This window comes from Panicum virgatum, chromosome 9N (genome assembly GCF_016808335.1).
Source record: "Panicum virgatum strain AP13 chromosome 9N, P.virgatum_v5, whole genome shotgun sequence".
Taxonomy (NCBI): domain Eukaryota; kingdom Viridiplantae; phylum Streptophyta; class Magnoliopsida; order Poales; family Poaceae; genus Panicum; species Panicum virgatum.
Window position 1 is genome coordinate 23,840,679 of NC_053153.1, and position 17,809 is coordinate 23,858,487.

The window sequence follows — 17,809 nt, forward strand, 5'->3', positions numbered from 1 at the left end:
ATTGTATCAAAATTTACGCATCTAGAAAATCTAAACGTCTAAATTAGGATGGCGTATATAGAAATTACAGATTTATAACTAAAAATCAACGTCAGTTATTTTTTTTAGGGGATCAACGTCAGTTATTGTCCCCAACAGAAAATCGACAAACATAAATCACGAATTTCGGCCTTTAGTAGCCCATTGGGTCCGCTCTCTGGCCCAGATCAAACCAACTGGAAAGGATGGATTCCACCACTCTTGCAGGCCCATTAAAAAACTCAAGCCCATAAAGCCCAATTAGCATGCTCCACACACTCACTTGTACGGTGCGCGATACGCTACCTGTAGAGGAAGGAGGGGGAAAAAAAAACGAAAATGCTTCGTCTCAGTCGTGTTTGGATTGATGCCCGTGATTGCTAGGCCAAAATTTGGCCTTTGACGAGCACGCGTTTGGATATCAGCCAAAATTTGGCTCGCCCATGCCCACACGCCACACACGGTTCATTTTCGAGCCCGCGCGCTGCCAATTCTTGGGCGGCCAATATGGTTTGGCGGGACTTGGCAGTGGCAGCATCCAAACGCACCCAGAGCTCAGCCGAACTGACGCCATAAAAAAACCATGGCGACCATGCCGCCGCCGCGGCCCTGGTCCCCGTCCCCTCCCCCGCGCGCCGTCATCTCCCCTCGCTGCACCGCCCTCCAGAACCCATCCACTCACGCGCAACACCGCCACCTGCTCGACGGCGCACCCCAGAGCCAGGGGCATGCGTCGCCGCGGCACGCGCGCGCGCGGGTGCGGGAGCGGGACCTCGCCGCGCCCTTCGCGCGGGAGATCGGCGCCTGCGTCCGCGCGCGGCGGTGGGGCGCGGCGTGCGAGGCGTTCGCGTCCATGCGCGCCGTGGGGGCCTCGCCCGACAGGTTCCTCCTCCCGCAGGTGCTCCGCGCCTGCGCCGGGCTGGGCGCCCCCGGCCTCGCGGCCGCCGCGCACGCGCTCGCCGCCAAGGGCGGGGCCGCGCTCGCTGGGGACCCCGTCGTCGGGAACGCGATCGTCGCCATGTACGCGGCGCTGGGGGACGTGGCCTCCGCGCGCGCTGCGTTCGTGTCGCTGCCCGACCGCGACGTCGTGGCTTGGACCGCGCTCATTGGCGCGCACGCCGACGCCGGGGAGCTGGACGAGGCCTTCGGCCTGTTCGAAGAGATGCAAGAGAGTGGCGTGCGGCCGGACGTGATTTCTTGGAACACGCTGGTGTCCGGGTTTGCAAGAAATGGTGACCTCGGTGCTGCACTGCATCTGTTTGACGAAATGCGGCTTAGAGGTGTCGAGCCGGGGGTCAATTCATGGAACTGCATCATCTCGGGTTGTGTGCAGAATGCACTGTATGAGGAGGCTATGGGGATTTTTCAGGAGATGTGTGAGAGCAAGGTGCCTGATTCGGTGACTGTGGCTAGTATTCTCCCTGCTTGCGCGGGCTTGCAGGCACTAAGAATAGGAAAGCAACTGCATTCTTATGTTTTGCGGCATGGAATCAAGCTCAACGTTTACATTGGAGCATCCTTGATTAGCTTGTACTCTGAATGCGGAGAATTTGATTATGCAAGAGTTGTGTTTTCCTACATTGAGGAAGAGAAGAATGTCACTGTCTGGAATGAGTTAATTCAATTGTATATCAGAGAGGGGAGGATGGACAAGGCGTGGGAAGCTTTTAACTTGATGCATGAGGATGGATTGGAGCCTGACATTGTCACATATAACAGCTTCATTGCTGAATATGCTAGAGCAGGTCAGAAAGAACAAGCTTATGAATTGTTTTCAGGCATGGTTGACATGGGCCTGAGGCCTAATGTGGTCTCAATGAATGCGTTAATATGTGGTTTGTACCAACATGGCCTTTACACCGATGCACTGGACGTTTTCAGATACATGCAGTGTTCTGGTGATGGGAAAGCAAAGTCTTGGAAATTTCTTGATAATAGCAGCCCAATTAAACCAACAGGCACAACCATTACTGGTGTCCTCTCACTGTTAACAGACCTCAAGTTAGATCGTCTCGGGAAGGAAGTACACTGCTATGCTTTAAAGAATGGTTTGACATCAAACATCTTTGTTTCAAGCAAACTGGTTGACCTTTACGGTAAGACTGGCGATATGACATCTGCTGCTAACGTCTTCCAGAAAATTGAGAACAAGAATGTTGTCACATGGAACAGTCTGTTGGCAGCTTACAAGCATAACAGGAAGCCAGAAGTTGCATTGAAGCTGTTTGGTGAAGTCCTCGTGTCCAATTTGCATCCCAATTTGGTTACAGTACAGATAGCTCTTTTGTCATGTGGTATGACCATGGCATTGGGATATGGCAGAGAACTGCACAGCTACATCACGAAATGCTGGTCTGGTGGCTACCCAACTACTCTTGCATGTGCTTTGATGGATATGTATGGGAAATGTGGTAATATTGAGGATGCCAGATTGGTTTTCGAGTGCACTGTTCCAAAGGACATAGCAGTATGGAACACAATGATGAGTTGCTACTTGCTTCATAGGATGCCTAGGGATGTTATAGATTTGTTCAATTGTTTGGAACAATCTAACATTCAACCAGACCCCATTACTTTCATTTTACTTCTTTCAGCTTGTAAGCAAGAAGGCCTGTTGGAGGAAGCTCAGAGCTATTTCTACAATATGGAAAATGTATACGGCATAAAACCAACTTTAAAACACTATACTTGCATGGTTGACATCATGGGATCAGCTGGGCTACTGGTGGAGTCACTAACACTTATCCAGAAGATGCCGCTTGAACCAGATGCATGCCTATGGTCTACTGTTCTTAGAGCTTGTAAGATGCACTCAAATCTAGAGGTTGGAGTGAAGGCAGCAAAAGCTCTTTTCAAGCTTGAACCAGAGAATACATCAAACTACATGGTGCTTTCGAATATATATGCAGACACAGGCTTGTGGGAATCCACTGAGGCTGTGAGGCATGCCATGACAGAGCAAGGGTTACATGTTGAGAGACAATGCAGCTGGTTACACCATGGTCCAACTGTACACCCTTTCGAGGCTGGAGATCTGTCACATCCTGCAATTGATGCGATTTTGAGTACATGGAAAGACTTAACTATCAGGATGGAGCAATCTGGGTACTCCCCTCGAGATATTGAGCCCTATTGCAATGTAGAAGTTGATCCATTCTCATGCCACCACACAGAGAAGATTGCTGCGTGTTATGGGCTTATTTCAACGAATGATAATGAACCAATACGCATCTCAAAGAATTTTAGAATGTGCATGGAGTGCCATTCATCGATCAAATTTATCTCAAGGGACAAGAACCGGCAAATACTTGTTTCAGATGGTTGCACCTATCACCATTTTAGGGATGGAACTTGCAGCTGTGGAGATGTATGGTAAATATGGGGACTAACTAAAAAGGTGGATCTTGTATGCCATGAAAATTATGTTTAGGGACAGTAGTATCGGATGATGGTGTACATTTGCACCATTGCACTATTATCGGTAATGGCTGGATATCAATAGTCAATGTCACCATCTTGAAAGCACTGAACAGTTCTGTGTATATCCAGTTTGCACTCCTTGGAGCCAGGCAGCAAATATGATCTTTCATCTATGAAGCTGGAGTTCTTTGCTAGAAAGGGCCAAGCTAGAAGGACTGAGCGGTTCTGCAGCATCCCCACTTTCTAAAAGGATATACACAGAACTGTTCTGCAGCTTCATAGTTGATATACACAGAACTGTTCAATCTTTCATCTATGCAAGCACTACCGGTGGAAATTTATACACGAATAGTTTCGGTTTGGTGACCAAACTATCTTTAACTCCCGCCAGAATCAGTTTGCATAGACATACATCCTCAGATTTGACAGAATTCATAATCAATGTACAACAGATTACATGCCCTAATTGTCTATGACTTTATCCGTCTCTTTTTAATCACGTCCTCCCGTTACCAGTTACTAGCTTTATCCGTGAACGTCACATATGGAAGCAGGCACTACGGTAGAAATTTATACACAAATAGTTTCGGTTTGGTGACCTTGAGGCTCCTGGGCAAAGCTCATAACCCAAAATGTGTGTACAGTCGAAGTTCCTTACAGTAAACACCAAATCTGTTTGGGATACTACAGCAGACTTCAATAAATGGACTCAAGATACGTACATGAAGCTCAAGAATTAAGCAAAAAAGGATGTTTATTTCCTAATCAGACTAGAGAACAGACATTTTTGCAGTATACGTTGAGACAAAAATAGGCTTTTTTTTTGTTCTTAGCCCAAGCCTGCTACATATTTGTCATATCCTGATAAACAATCTATCTTCACGTGGGTGGTAGGACTAGAAATCAAGAACCGGACCCTATCTCAGGAGTGATGGTGTAGAATCATCTTGGTGCAGCTGAGCCTCGCTTCTTGGCTTCTGGGCTGCAGATGCTGGGAGCGTAAAGGGGAGTCGAACGAAAAGGATTACGTGGTGGAATCTTGCAAGCTTGCTTCTGGTAGCCACAACTTCTATGTTCAAGAAATCACGATTAATCACAAGATTAATCGATATTACGTGCTACGCGAGGGTCAGCGCGTCGATTACCCATTAATCGCCCATTTAATCGTTCATTGCGCGTAATCGTTCGCGTAATAACGCGTCGCCGCGTAATTGAACGTAACATGCGCAAAATCGCGCGGAAATTTGTTCCCGCGCGGTCCAGCAGGTGTGAAACGCTCCAGCGGCGGGAAAAGCTGCAGCGCGCGGGAAATATTGCCGAGCCGCGCACGGGAGCGGGAAAAATTGGCGTGGGGAAGGGGATTTTGTGCCGCTGCGCTCTTGTCGTCCGCCATAATTCTTCCGCCCGCCTGCCCTGCTCGTCTCCCTCGCCGTGTTCGCCCTCGTCGTCCGCTGCGCCCAGCCTGCTCGTCCGCCGCGGTTCCCCGCTGCCGGCCAGCCTCTCCATCTCCCAGCCGCCTCTCCGCCTCCCCGCCGCCGGCCAGCCTCTCCACCTCCCTGCCGCCGGCCTGCCTGTCCGCCGGGACTGACCGTCGGCGCCTTGCTATTGAGGTAATAATCTTCTGTTCCTCCGTCTATTTTTTCCTGTTCTCGTGATTGTGCATCAGTAGGATTGTAGCATGTGCCATGTAGGATTGTTCTTGTGCCTTGCTATGCTGATTGTCGTAGGATTGTCAATTGTGCTTATTCTTGTGCTGCAGGATTTTCTTGTGCTCTGCTTTGATGTAGCCTGTGCCATGTAGGTTTATTCCTGTGCCTTGCTTTGCTGATTACCTTGTGATTATGCTCTGATGACTGCTGTTGTGCTGTCACAGAACAGTCCAAATAATACCGATCAAGTGCACTAATTAACCATTTAACTTAATCCTCCAATAATGCACTTCACCAGTACACTCAGACTGCCTGCTTTAACCAGGATCGGTTGCACAGGAACTCTCGCCAAAAGACGAGCACAGGTGATTACAAGCAACAAAAGTTTCCAAACTTAACTTACAGCCAGAGTTAAACAAAAGTCTTCAAAATTAATTTACAATAAAGTTTTACAAGCCAGAGTTACATTTCGAATACAGAGTTCAAACGCAGCGGAAAATACAAAATAGATTAAAACAAGTTCGAAATACCGTACGGTAGATAACGTCGATGACAAAAGACGAGCTTCACATCTTGCCCACTGATGTGAGGCTCACCTGCCTGCAATCACGGAGAAGGCGGAACCCACTCGAACGTCCAACCTGGAGGAAGAGGCTGACCACTCCAGGACGCACTGATTTCCTCGAAGTCTTCCGGAATACAGCCTGCTCAGAAGGGTTACAACCAAACCCTGAGTATTCTAATACTCAGCAAGGCTTACCCGTCTATGGGTATACTTAGCCCATTATCTAGACATGCACAGCTCTTTGGCTCTGGGTTATTTTGCTGAAAAGCTACTAAAACTGGATCCTTACTTTCAATATTTTAGCTCCAATTGTGTTGATAGCTAGAAACTAGGTTTGCCTACTTCTCTAGAGCACACATGGTTAATCATATTATCTTTTCAAGAACACCACATAAAACCATCTTTTCTCTTTCTGTCCTTTTAATTCTTACTACGATGCGACGCATTGACCAAGGCTCTCATATCCGCGAGTCACGGCGAATCGATCCGATTTAACCTTGCAAGGTGGACCTAACTCACACGACACGCGTAAACCCCGTCGGGCCACACACGTCAACTGTTCCCATAATTACCCCGAAGTCTGAATCAAGCCCGCAAGCACCCGGATGATGAGCCCCGCACGTGCGAACACCCAGTGAACCCGTGGGCTACTTCACCATCCGTCAACCCTACCCAGCACCGCAGGTCGAGACCCAGATTCCGACGCAATTAAGGTAATTAGCTTACCGGTTTCGACTACCTCCTACTTCCGGCATGTGGTTAGTACTGTTCAATCCTCAGTCAAAGGGCCAACAACGGAACGGTCCTCAATCGACACAGGCGGAGACTCAACTTTCTTTAATCAATAATCATGTCCAACTTTCCCTCCGCCCGGTCTCCAATTTCCTTCTCATTGCATTATTTCTCAAACACTGCCTGAGGTAACAACCCTACATCTCGCGGGTGACAGGAAATCACCCGTCTTCTACCGAGTTTAATTAAGCATAGCGGTGCTAGCGATAACTGCACTAGTAAGGACACTGGGTATACAAGATTATGCATCTATGGTTCCAATCAATTCCTTGAACGTAAATGCACAATATTTTAAATATAACATGGAGTAATTAAAATAAGGGATATGCTCCGGGGCTTGCCTTGCAAGTCAGCGGGGTTAGTGGTTTCTCCGGGAGCTTGATTAACGACTTCTCCTGGCTGCGGTTCTCCTGCGAAAGGCTCCTGGACCGGCTCGGCAACCAGCTCGTAGGCGATTTCGGTGTCGGCGGCTACACGAGGAAAAATATGCCATGCATGAGACTCAAGAAATGATGCAAAGCACTACTAACAACGAAAGACATGGACCAACTCCAAAAGTGTCTATAGAGCAACCTTACAACTAGGGTTACGATAGCAATGGTTTAGAACGGATGTGCAGCTTTTGGTTCTAAGGCCTTTTTAGCCTGAAGTGTCTCCTATCAAGCAAAAGTTACGAACTCGCTTCAAAGGATTAACACAACCCTAGAACAACATGGATCAAAATAACTAGGGGCTTGTTTTGTTGCAAAACACATGCATGCATAAAAGAATTAATTACAACAAAAATAAGAACAGAACCTAGCTAGGGATAAATTAAAAGCAAGGACTTGACTTGCAGACATGATCTAGCAATAATAAATAAGAATAACATGATTTTGCTAAAGCATGCTACACAAATTTTCTCACATTTAAAGACGACCGAAACCATTTATTTAACTCTAGCAAGGTAAACTAAACATAAAAAGATTTATGCCAAAGTGTACAACACCAGCACATGAGATTTTTACAGTGGATTACACATGCAATGAGTAGGTTACCACAAATTTTTCAGGATTTTTAGACAAATAGAACAACCGATACAAAATAATCTAGCTTAAACGCAAACCCTAAATTTAGTAGGGGCAAAAGTGACATTTCACATGAACCAGTATTTTTCTTCTGAAGATCTAGATTTAAGAAGACTAACAAAATTTGGTTTGCATTTTTAGCATTTTTATGCATTTTTCTACCAATTATCAAACTTCCAGCCAAAAATATACAATAAAGAAAACAAAACCATCCCTAATCCCCCCTTCTCTCTCTGACCCGCGGGTCCCACCCGTCAGTGGCTCAAAGAGAGAAAAGGGGGCGCCCCTCCCCTGCTCTGCTCTCTGCTCGCCCGCACGCCATGGCCGTGGCAACCACCAGGCTCGGCGGCGGCGGCGGTCTCCGCGGGCGGGCTCCGGGCGGCGGTGCGGTGGTGCGGGCCCGCGGCCAGGGCGGCCGGCGGAGCGGGGCAAGGGCGCTCGCAGGGCCGGGGTGACGGCGCGGGGCACCTGCGAGGCGACGGCGGCGGCAGCGCAGGGGCGCGCGCGGCGGCGCGGCGGTCCGGTCCAGCCGTGGCCGGCCGGCGGCGGAGGCGGGGCGCGCGCGCGGCTAGTGGCCCAGGCGAACCCCATGCGCTAGGCGGCGCCGCGCAAGGCTGCACAGAGGCGGCCCGCAGCGGGCGCAGCGGCGGCGCCATGGCGACCACGGCGGCGCGGCGGCGGTCCAGCGCCGACGGCCGCGGAATCGAGCGGGGATAGGGTTGGGAAGGGAGAGGATAGCGCGGAGAAGCTCACCGGCGACTCAATTTGAGCGGAGGAAGATCGGAAGGTGGAGCTCGACGGCGAGGCAGAGCTTCAGCACGGAGCAGCCATGGCGGACGCGGCGCAGGCGCTGATTCGGCCTAGGGTTGGCTCGAACGAGCTCGGGAACGGGACGGCGTGCGTGCTGGGCAAGGCGAGGAGGGTCGAGGGAGGTCGAGGCGCGAGGAAATGGCGGCGAGACGGCGGTGGGCGGCCAGCACAGCTCCGGCGACGGCGAGCAGCGGGGCTAGGGTTGGTCGGCTCTGCTCGCGGCGCGAGGAAGGGGAATGAGAGGCGAAAATGAGCACGACTCTGTGCGGATAAGGATGGGAGTGTGTGCACGATGGGCGAGGTTCGTCGGCGCGACGCGTGGCGACCCCAACGTCGAGGCCGGCGAGGCACTGACCAAACGGGGCACAGTAACCGAATTTGTGTGATTTTAGCCGACTTTGACCGTCCAAAGCTCCAAATTTTACATTGGAACATGAAATTTGGCCAAAACAAAAGTTGTAGAGGACGATAAGAGCTACAACTTTTGTTTTGGGCGAAAGTTGATTTGAAGCTTGGATCACGGAGAAAAATGAGATCGAACACTGCTAAACAATGTTTTACCACGAACTCGATTAACGCTAACAATGGTGTTTAACCTTAATTAGCGATTAATCACGGCATTAGCGTCAAAACTAACACCGGGGTGTTACAGCCTTCCCCCCTTAGAGGAATCTCGTCCCGAGATTCAAGCACGATGGAATGTATAAGATGAGATGGGCAAGTGAGAAGTACCTTGATGAGCATTTAAAAAGTCCGGATACTTGGATCTCAGAAATTCTTCTCTCTCCCAAGTAGCTTCTTCTTCAGAGTGATTACTCCATTGAATTTTGTAGAATCGGTTGGTGGTGCGACGAGTAACTCGGTCCTTGCGATCAATAATCTTGATAGGATGCTCAGGATAAGTGAGATCAGACTCTAACTGAATTGAGTCACTATCAATAGCTTCAGTTGGAATTCTCAAACACTTCTTAAGTTGTGATACATGAAAAGTGTTATGAATTGCTGAAAATTTTGCTGGAAGATCCAACCGGTAAGCTACAGGGCCACATCTCTCCACAATTGGGTATGGACCAATGTAGCGGGATGCTAATTTTCCTTTTACTCCAAATCTTTGAATGCCTTTCCAAGGTGATACTTTTAAGTATACATGGTCACCCACTTTAAAGACGAGTGGATCAGTCCTTTTGTCAGCGTAGCTCTTCTGCCGAGACTGCGCGATTTTCAAATTTTCTTGAATAAGACGGACTTGTTCTTCGGCTTCTTGAACCATGTCAGGTCCGAAAATAGTTCTTTCCCCTGCTTCAGACCAATTCAAAGGTGTTCGGCATCGACGACCGTATAATGCTTCAAACGGTGCCATTTTGATGCTCTCTTGATAGCTATTGTTATAAGAAAATTCCGCTAATGGCAGACATTGATCCCATTTCTGCGGATAGGCTAAGACACATGCACGGAGCATATCTTCTAAAATCTGATTGATTCTTTCTGTTTGGCCATCTGTTTGAGGGTGGTAAGCAGAGCTGCGAATCACATGAGTTCCTAAGCAAGTATGCAATTGTTCCCAAAAGCGAGCAGTGAATTGGCTTCCACGATCAGAGATGATAGTCTTGGGTATACCATGCAGGCATAAGATACGCTCAATGTATAACTCAGCATATCTTTTGGTGGAATAACGAGTACTGACTGGAATAAAATGTGCTGACTTGGTTAGTCTATCAACCACAACCCATATAGAGTCATAGCCCTTCTGAGTCCGAGGCAATCCAACTATAAAGTCCATACTAATATCTTCCCATTTCCATTCAGGAATACTCAAAGGCTGAAGAGTTCCTGCTGGCTTGAGATGACTAGCTTTAACTCTGCGACAGATGTCACATTCGGACACATATTTAGCGACCTCTCTTTTCATCCGAGTCCACCAAAATCGTTGTTTCAGGTCCTGATACATCTTGTTGCTACCAGGATGGATGGACAGTCGGGAAGTATGAGCTTCATCAAGAATTTGCTTTCGGAGTTCAAAATCCTTAGGTACCACTATTCGGTTCTTGAACCATAACACATTCTCACTATCTTGGTGGAAACAGTTTACTTTCGGATCTCCTTCTGATAATCTTCTTTGAATTTCCTTTACTCCTTTATCTTTCTTTTGTGCTTCAATGATCAGATCACGAAGGGTAGAAGTAAGTTCTAGATGAGCCAATGTGCCATGGGGTACAATGCTCAAGTTCAGCTTTTCCATCTCAAAACAGAGAGACTCACTCAGGGGTATAGCAGAGAGGCAATGACAGTGAGCCTTGCGGCTTAACGCGTCAGCAACCACATTTGCTTTTCCTGGATGGTAGTGTACTTCGAGCTCATAATCTTTAATCAACTCAAGCCATCGTCGTTGACGCATGTTCAGATCAGATTGAGTGAAAAGATATTTGAGGCTCTTGTGATCTGTATAAATGTTACACTTCGTGCCCAGAAGATAATGTCGCCAGATCTTCAAAGAATGGACTACAGCTGCTAATTCCAGATCATGTGTGGGATAGTTCTCTTCGTGACGCTTGAGTGATCGAGAAGCATAAGCAATCACCCGATTCTCTTGCATCAGAACACAGCCAATTCCGGTGCCCGAAGCATCACAATAAACATCGAATGGCTTTGTAGTATCTGGTTGAGCTTGTGAGAACCGCCCAATTTGATACTATTTTAAATGAACCGCCGGTCATTATCACCCAGATGAGAGTTAACACGTGCTTGCCGTAGAGCGAGCCACGTGTTATCCCACATCTAGAGACACGAATAACCGACACGTCATTCATTCAAAATAATACCAAATCCGGTAGTCCCGGTATGTGCTCCAACATACGCCCAGGATCAGCATATGCACATACCGTATACAATCGAATACATAGCCAACAATCCACAAAGAGCAGTTATATAAAAACCAGAGTTCGAGACTTAATATTACAAGTTCAACATAGGTGGGTTTAAAGCTTCACTTTACAAGCCTTGGGCTCACGCGAGTCATATTAAACAGAGATTTAGAGCTTATTGAAAATACATGCTCTCCCGAAGCTCAGCTACGATAAAACCTACTTAAGATGATGATGCCTTGCTCAAGGACATCACCACAGCAGCAACAGCCTACTCTTCCCCCGCATTAGGATCAGCGGGGTAGAAATGGCCGAACACCACTTCTGGCTCACCTGCATCTAGGTTTAGAAAGCACCCTGAGTACAAAAGGTACTCCGCAAGACTTACGCGATTAAATAAACAAGGATCATGCAAAGGCTCAAAGAAAAGCTTTAAGTTAAGTAATTATTGCATAAGCATGAGCTCTTTACACTACCACCTAGCAGAATTAATTAATCTTGCCCAACCCCAAACAATTTTAGTTGATTAAGAGAGCAAAATACTAAACAATAGATCATTATCAAGACATGATTCCAAAACCAACAATACCGAAACTCTCTAAGAGGAATTCGGCGAACCAAGAGCTTGCTCATATCCGAGAGCGCGGCAATTCGAATTGGTTATAACCTTGCAAGGGTGTACTACTTTACCCACACGACACGAGGACCATGCGACTCACCCAACCGATCACGCCGGGCAAGGGGGTACTCACGTCAACCGTTCCCAACAAGGCTCGATCATTGAACCTCACACCTAGCTTACGAGTAGAGACTTAGTTCCACCAGGGACATCTCTAAACTTTCCTACACATAAGTCCACCTGGGGACACACTAAGCCTCTCTGCATAGCCTGTAGCCACGTAGCTAGGACTGCACATCAATGATCAAGTCAAAGAAGGTAATTGGCTCATCCGTTCCATTATATTGGATATGTGGTAGCACGAAAAGGTGCTCAAGGCCGATGGCATCCACTCGGTCCTTAATCGATCCAAGCGGACTATGCCCATGTGACTTCATTCTCTAGGCCCTACCATTCCGCTCGAACCTCGCTACTACACTCCACTTATCCCAGCTTCCCAAGTGCGATCAAGGATGGATGGTAAATGTGATACTCTAACCCAATCCTTTCTTGCAAGTTATACAAGTATTCAAAGCAAAACTAAGCATCTAGTCAAATTAAGTTATTAGCTGACTAACATGTGGCAAGGACATGGTTAAACAATTCAAGGATGGCTAGTGCATCAAAGTAGGTACAAGGATGCAATACATAGATAATATATAACCCAACAGTACCCGATGAGATAGCTAACTAAATCAGATTAAATAGGTGCAAGGAAAATGCTTAGCTGCTTGCCTGGGTTAACTTCCGGCTCGACCACGAACGGGACTCCAAGCTCCGGCTCAACGGACTCGACGGGTTCCCCGGGTTCGCTCTCCGACGGTCCGGTCACTAAAATGCATGAATGCGATGCAAGAATTAAGGAATGAACTAAACAGCAAGCATAAATCATGAAACAATTTGAGCATGTAGAGAACAAAGCAAAGAACTCAAGAAAATTGGTTTTGCAGCAAAAACATTTTCCTAGAATTAACCATAAATAAAACCGTTTTCAGCTACTCTAAGCAAAATAAAACAGAAAAGGAATGCAAACTAAACTAAACAAATCCAAGAAAATTATCTTGGAAACTAGGCAGCAACACAAAGCTAACAAAATTGGTTTTGCTATTTTATCACTTTCCAGCAAAAAGTTCTATACTAAACCACCTTTTGGACAGCAAGCACGAAATCGAAATGAAACCCTAACCAACAGCAAGGAAACACAAGAGTAAGATGCACCACTGAAAACTACACCTCACAAGGAGTCTAACAAAATTTGGTTTGACATTTTTCAAGCAGCACACAAATAACTAAGTAATAAACTCACTTTTGCAAGATAAAACTATAGATCAATATACAGCAAAGTAACATGCAAAACAATATTTTTCCTAAGTAGATCTCAGCTAGAGGAATCCAACAAAATAAGTTTCATAATTTTTGGAGCTATACATGATTTTCTATGGATTTTGCAAGCTTGCAGGAAAATAAAACCTAAAGGAACCCTAGCTAATTCGCTAGGTACACCCGGATCAGGCCACACCCGTCAGCCAGAGGCCGACAGGTGGGTCCCACGGGCCAGCGACCCACCCCAGGCCGGGTCAAGGTAGGCTGCGGCCTTGACCGCGGCGTGGGCGCGGCCACGACGTTGCGCGGCGCGGCGTGCGCAAGCCGGTGCGGCGAGGCAGGGCGGAGCAGACCAGGGGCGGCGCGCATGGGGAAGAGGAGGAGTAGGCGAGCCTCACCGGCGGTGATGCGGGCCAGGAGCGGTGACGGACCGGCGGCGCGACGAACAGAGGCGGCGGCGGGCGGAGGCGCTCGTCGCCGGCTCTGCAGGGAGGGAGAAAAGGCCGGATTAGCGCCGGAATCGGAGGAGGACGACGCGAGGAAGCTTCCTACGCGACGAATTGAGACGATGCTCACCGGAGACAGCGAATCGCGGCGGCGACGGGAGCTCGGGCGGCGCGGCAATGGAGGGGGGGGGGCTAGGGTTTGAGGCGGGGAACGGGAACGGGCCGGGGGCGGATAAGGAGAAGGGTGAGGAGAGAGTGAAAGGGCGGCACGGCTCACGACGATGGCCGGCACGTGGCGCGGAAGCCGAGGATGGACGCCGGCGGGCGACGCATGCGGGCGCGCGAGAGAAAACAGAGAAGGAGAGGGAAGGGGCTGACAGGTGGGGCCCGGCAGAGGATTTTATTTTCTTTTTCCTTTTTTTTTTCAGGGCTGTGACAACTCTCCCCCCTTAAGAAAATCTCGTCCCGAGATTTAGGTAGACAAGAGGGGAAGGATAAAACTCGGACTAGGTTGAGGCCATATTTACCTAGACAAGATAAACATCTAAGAGATGATGCACAAAGGCAGGGATGATGTGATGTGAGACATTCCTAGGGTTTTCTTGATGGTGACTGTGTACACATATAACAATATCTGGGAAACTGAGCTTCATCAAGAAAGTGGGGGTGGTAGGGAGAAAACTTACTCATCGGAAAAGAATTCCGGGTATTCTTGACGTAACCGATCCTCACGCTCCCAAGTGGCTTCATCTTCGGAATGATTGCTCCATTGAACCTTTACAAACTTCACCATGCTACGCTTCACCTTTCTTTCATCTCGATCAAGAATGGCAATTGGGTGTTCTTCGTAGGTAAGACCTGGTTGAAGATCAAGTGACTCAAGGTCGACGGCGTCAGCTGGAACACGATGGCACTGCTTCAACTGAGAGATATGAAAGACATTGTGCACTGCGGAGAGTGATTGAGGAAGTTCCAATTGATAAGCCACTGCTCCAACTTTCTTGATGATTCGAAAAGGTCCGACATAGCGTGGCGCTAATTTTCCTCTGACTTGGAAACGGCGAGTGCCCTTAAATGGAGAAACCTTGAGATAGACATAATCACCAATCTTGAGATGGAGTTCTCGGCGACGACGATCAGCATAAGTTTTCTGACGAGATTGAGCAATGCGAAGATTCTCACAGATAATTCTGACTTGATCCTCAGCATCTTTTACCAAGTCTGGACCATAGAAAGGCCTTTCTCCCGATTCGGACCAGTTGATCGGAGTTCTGCACCTTACTAGGATCTACAGCAATACCATCCTTAGAGAGGACATGACCAAGAAAAGATACTTCTTCAAGCCAAAACTCACATTTGCTAAACTTGGCATAAAGACGATGCTCCCTAAGTTTTTGAAGGACAATCTGAATGTGACGAGCATGATCTTCTTTGGTCTTGGAATAAATGAGAATATCATCGATGAAGATGATCACAAAGACATCAAGTTCCTCCATGAAGATGCTATTCATCAGATACATGAAATAAGCCGGTGCATTGGTGAGGCCGAAAGACATGACAGTGAATTCATAGAGACCGTATCTAGTAGAGAAAGCCGTTTTCGGAATGTCTTCAATTCGAATCTTGATTTGATGATAACCCAACCTTAAATCAATCTTAGAAAAATAACGAGCTCCAAAGAGTTGATCAAACAATATATCAATCCGTGGAAGAGGATATTTGTTCTTGACAGTGACTTCGTTTAACGGACGGTAATCAACACACAACCGTAAATTATCATCTTTCTTCTTCACAAAAAGAGCCGGGCATCCCCAAGGAGAGGAGCTCGGACGAATGAAACCCTTGTCCAATAAAGTCTTGAGTTGTTTCTTCAATTCTTTCAACTCATGGGGAGGCATTCGGTAAGGCTGTCTAGAGATAGGAGCAGTTCCGGGCTTGAGCTCTATGACGAACTCCACCTCACGATCAGGAGGCATACCCGGTAATTCTTCTGGGAAGACATCCGGATACTCACAAACCACGGGAATATCTTCCAACGCCGTGGTTTTGGTACCCGCCAAGGCATATAAACAAGATTCCACCTTGGCAAGGGACAGTACAACTCTACTCCCAGAAGGGTGCAAAAGATCAACGGTGCGGGGCCCACATTTAATAACTCCGTCATGCTTACTCAACCAATTCATCCCAAGAATCACATCTAACTCCAGCTTGTCTAGAATGAGAAAATTGGCTCGAAAAGTAACTCCCCCAATGAGAATCGGAACCTCACTAGCAAAGTGTCTGGCAATGATTTTCCCACCCGGTGATTCTATATGGTATGGCACTTGTAGGTTTTGAATCTCAAGCTTACTATGCAGCATAAATTTCTTGCTTATGAATGAAAAAGTTGCTCCAGAATCGAAAAGAACACTTGCAGGGTGAGAGTTGATTAGGAGCGTACCCATGAGTACTTCAGCATTCTCCGGAATTTCTTCAGCGGTGGTGTAGTTGAGACGGCCACGTTTAGGAGCTTGTTGTGGCTTAGCTTCTTGACGCGATGCTTGAGGCGGAGGAGCATTGGGTCTAGGTGCATTGAAGGCACCACCACGCCTCGGAGAGGGGCAGTCCCTAGAGATGTGGCCTAAGCCACCACAATTGAAGCACGGACCCTTTGCGGTCACACCTGGGTTGTTCCAATAAGCACTGACCGGCCTAGGAGCTTGTCCTTGAGGAGGTTGAGGGTGACGCACAATCCACATAGGACGTGGAGCTTGAGCACCCGGCGCCCGAGGTGGAAAAGGAGAAGGCCCCAGACGTGGACGCGAGGAGCTACCGCCTGCTGAGGTAGGAGCAGGACGCTTGTTCTTTGCTTCCAGATTCTTCATCTTGTGCTCGGCTCTAATGGCAATATTCACCAAGTCATTGAAGTCTTCAAACTTGGTAGTAGAGAGCTTGTCTTGCAACTCTGCAGAGAGCCCATCATACAGGCGTTCTTGCTTCTTGGCATCGGTGGCCACTTCTTCAGGTGCATATTGGGAGAGAGTGTTGAAGGCATTGACATAGGCCATCACATCACGACCTCCTTGAGTAAGATTCAGAAACTCCTTCTTCTTGATGTCCATGATACCCTTGGGAATATGGAAGGAGCGAAAAGCTGTGCGGAACTCCTCCCATGTGAAGCGGTAGTTGGCAGGGTGAGATGCCTTGAAGTTCCGCCACCAAGCCCCAGGGGCATCATGAAGTTGATGAGCAGCAAAGAGAACCTTCTCATGGGGCTCACACTCAATAAGATCAAGCTTCTCTTCAATCACATTGAGCCAGAAATCGGCATCCAGAGGATCTTTGGAGCCACGGAAGATAGGCGGGTTGGTGCGGAAGAAATCTCCGAACCTGTTCACTTGAGGCTCAGCTCTTGGACCATTATTGCCGGGATTGCCCAACTGATTGACTAGGTGTGCCATGAGTTCAGTTTGTCGGGCCAGGACGTCCGCGAGGTTTGGGTGAACTGGAGGATTAGGAAGGGGATCCTCGTTGTTGCGGTGGTTATTGCCACCCGAACCACTGGCACCATCCCTTTCATTTCCCGAACGCAACACCATCCTGCTAATAAACAAAACGGTTAGCGGTCAGGAATGAAAGATAGAGGATGATACACAAAGGCAGGGTGGAAAGACAATGTGTAGATAAAAATCTAACACATGATCAACACCGGAATAGCAACTCTAAGAGATAGAGCAGATTTGGTCCACTAAGATTAGCAAGAACGAGATCAGCGAAAACTAGACCACGACACACTAGATTAGTTAGATGCAGGTTTGAAAACCACAAGAAAATATGCATGCATGAGAGGTATGAATGCAACATGACGTCTCCTCACAGCGTGAGCACGCCTTAACGTTCTAACACTCACTTACGATCCGCAACAACTGCATTGTCCAACAGCGCTACAACCCACCTACTAGCGCTCAGGACAATGGGTGATTCCCACCTTCTCAACTCCGGTAAAAAGGCTCAAAAGGTTTCCAGCAGGTGAAAGGGTTTTCCTACGCTACCGCTACTCATGCAGATAAGAGAGGTTAAGCATATCTTAATTAAACAAGTGAAGCAGTAAGGAAGAAATAGCTCTAAGACCAAGAAAGAAAGGTAGCAACCAGCCTTAAGTTCAAAGTTTTAGCAAAAGTAAACATTAGTGCAAGTGATCAAATTTTATTTGACTCACAA

At 47.8% G+C, this 17,809-nt stretch overlaps 2 protein-coding genes across 2 annotated transcripts in view; one reads left to right on the forward strand and one right to left on the reverse strand.

The window, feature by feature from the left end:
• Positions 1–530: 530 nt before the first annotated feature.
• On the forward strand, positions 531–3,934 carry LOC120691754 (pentatricopeptide repeat-containing protein At5g04780, mitochondrial-like). Its single transcript, XM_039974935.1, has one exon. The coding sequence runs from the start codon at positions 602–604 to the stop codon at positions 3,392–3,394; it is 2,793 nt and encodes a 930-aa protein (XP_039830869.1). The 5' UTR covers positions 531–601; the 3' UTR covers positions 3,395–3,934.
• A 320-nt stretch (positions 3,935–4,254) lies between these two features.
• Positions 4,255–17,809, reverse strand: part of LOC120691755 (probable methyltransferase PMT3) — a 29,157-nt gene continuing 15,602 nt past the window's right edge. The window contains exon 9 of the mRNA XM_039974941.1: positions 4,255–4,505. Coding sequence (XP_039830875.1) covers positions 4,463–4,505 — 43 coding nt within the window. The 3' untranslated portion in view covers positions 4,255–4,462. The remainder of the gene's footprint in view (positions 4,506–17,809) is intronic.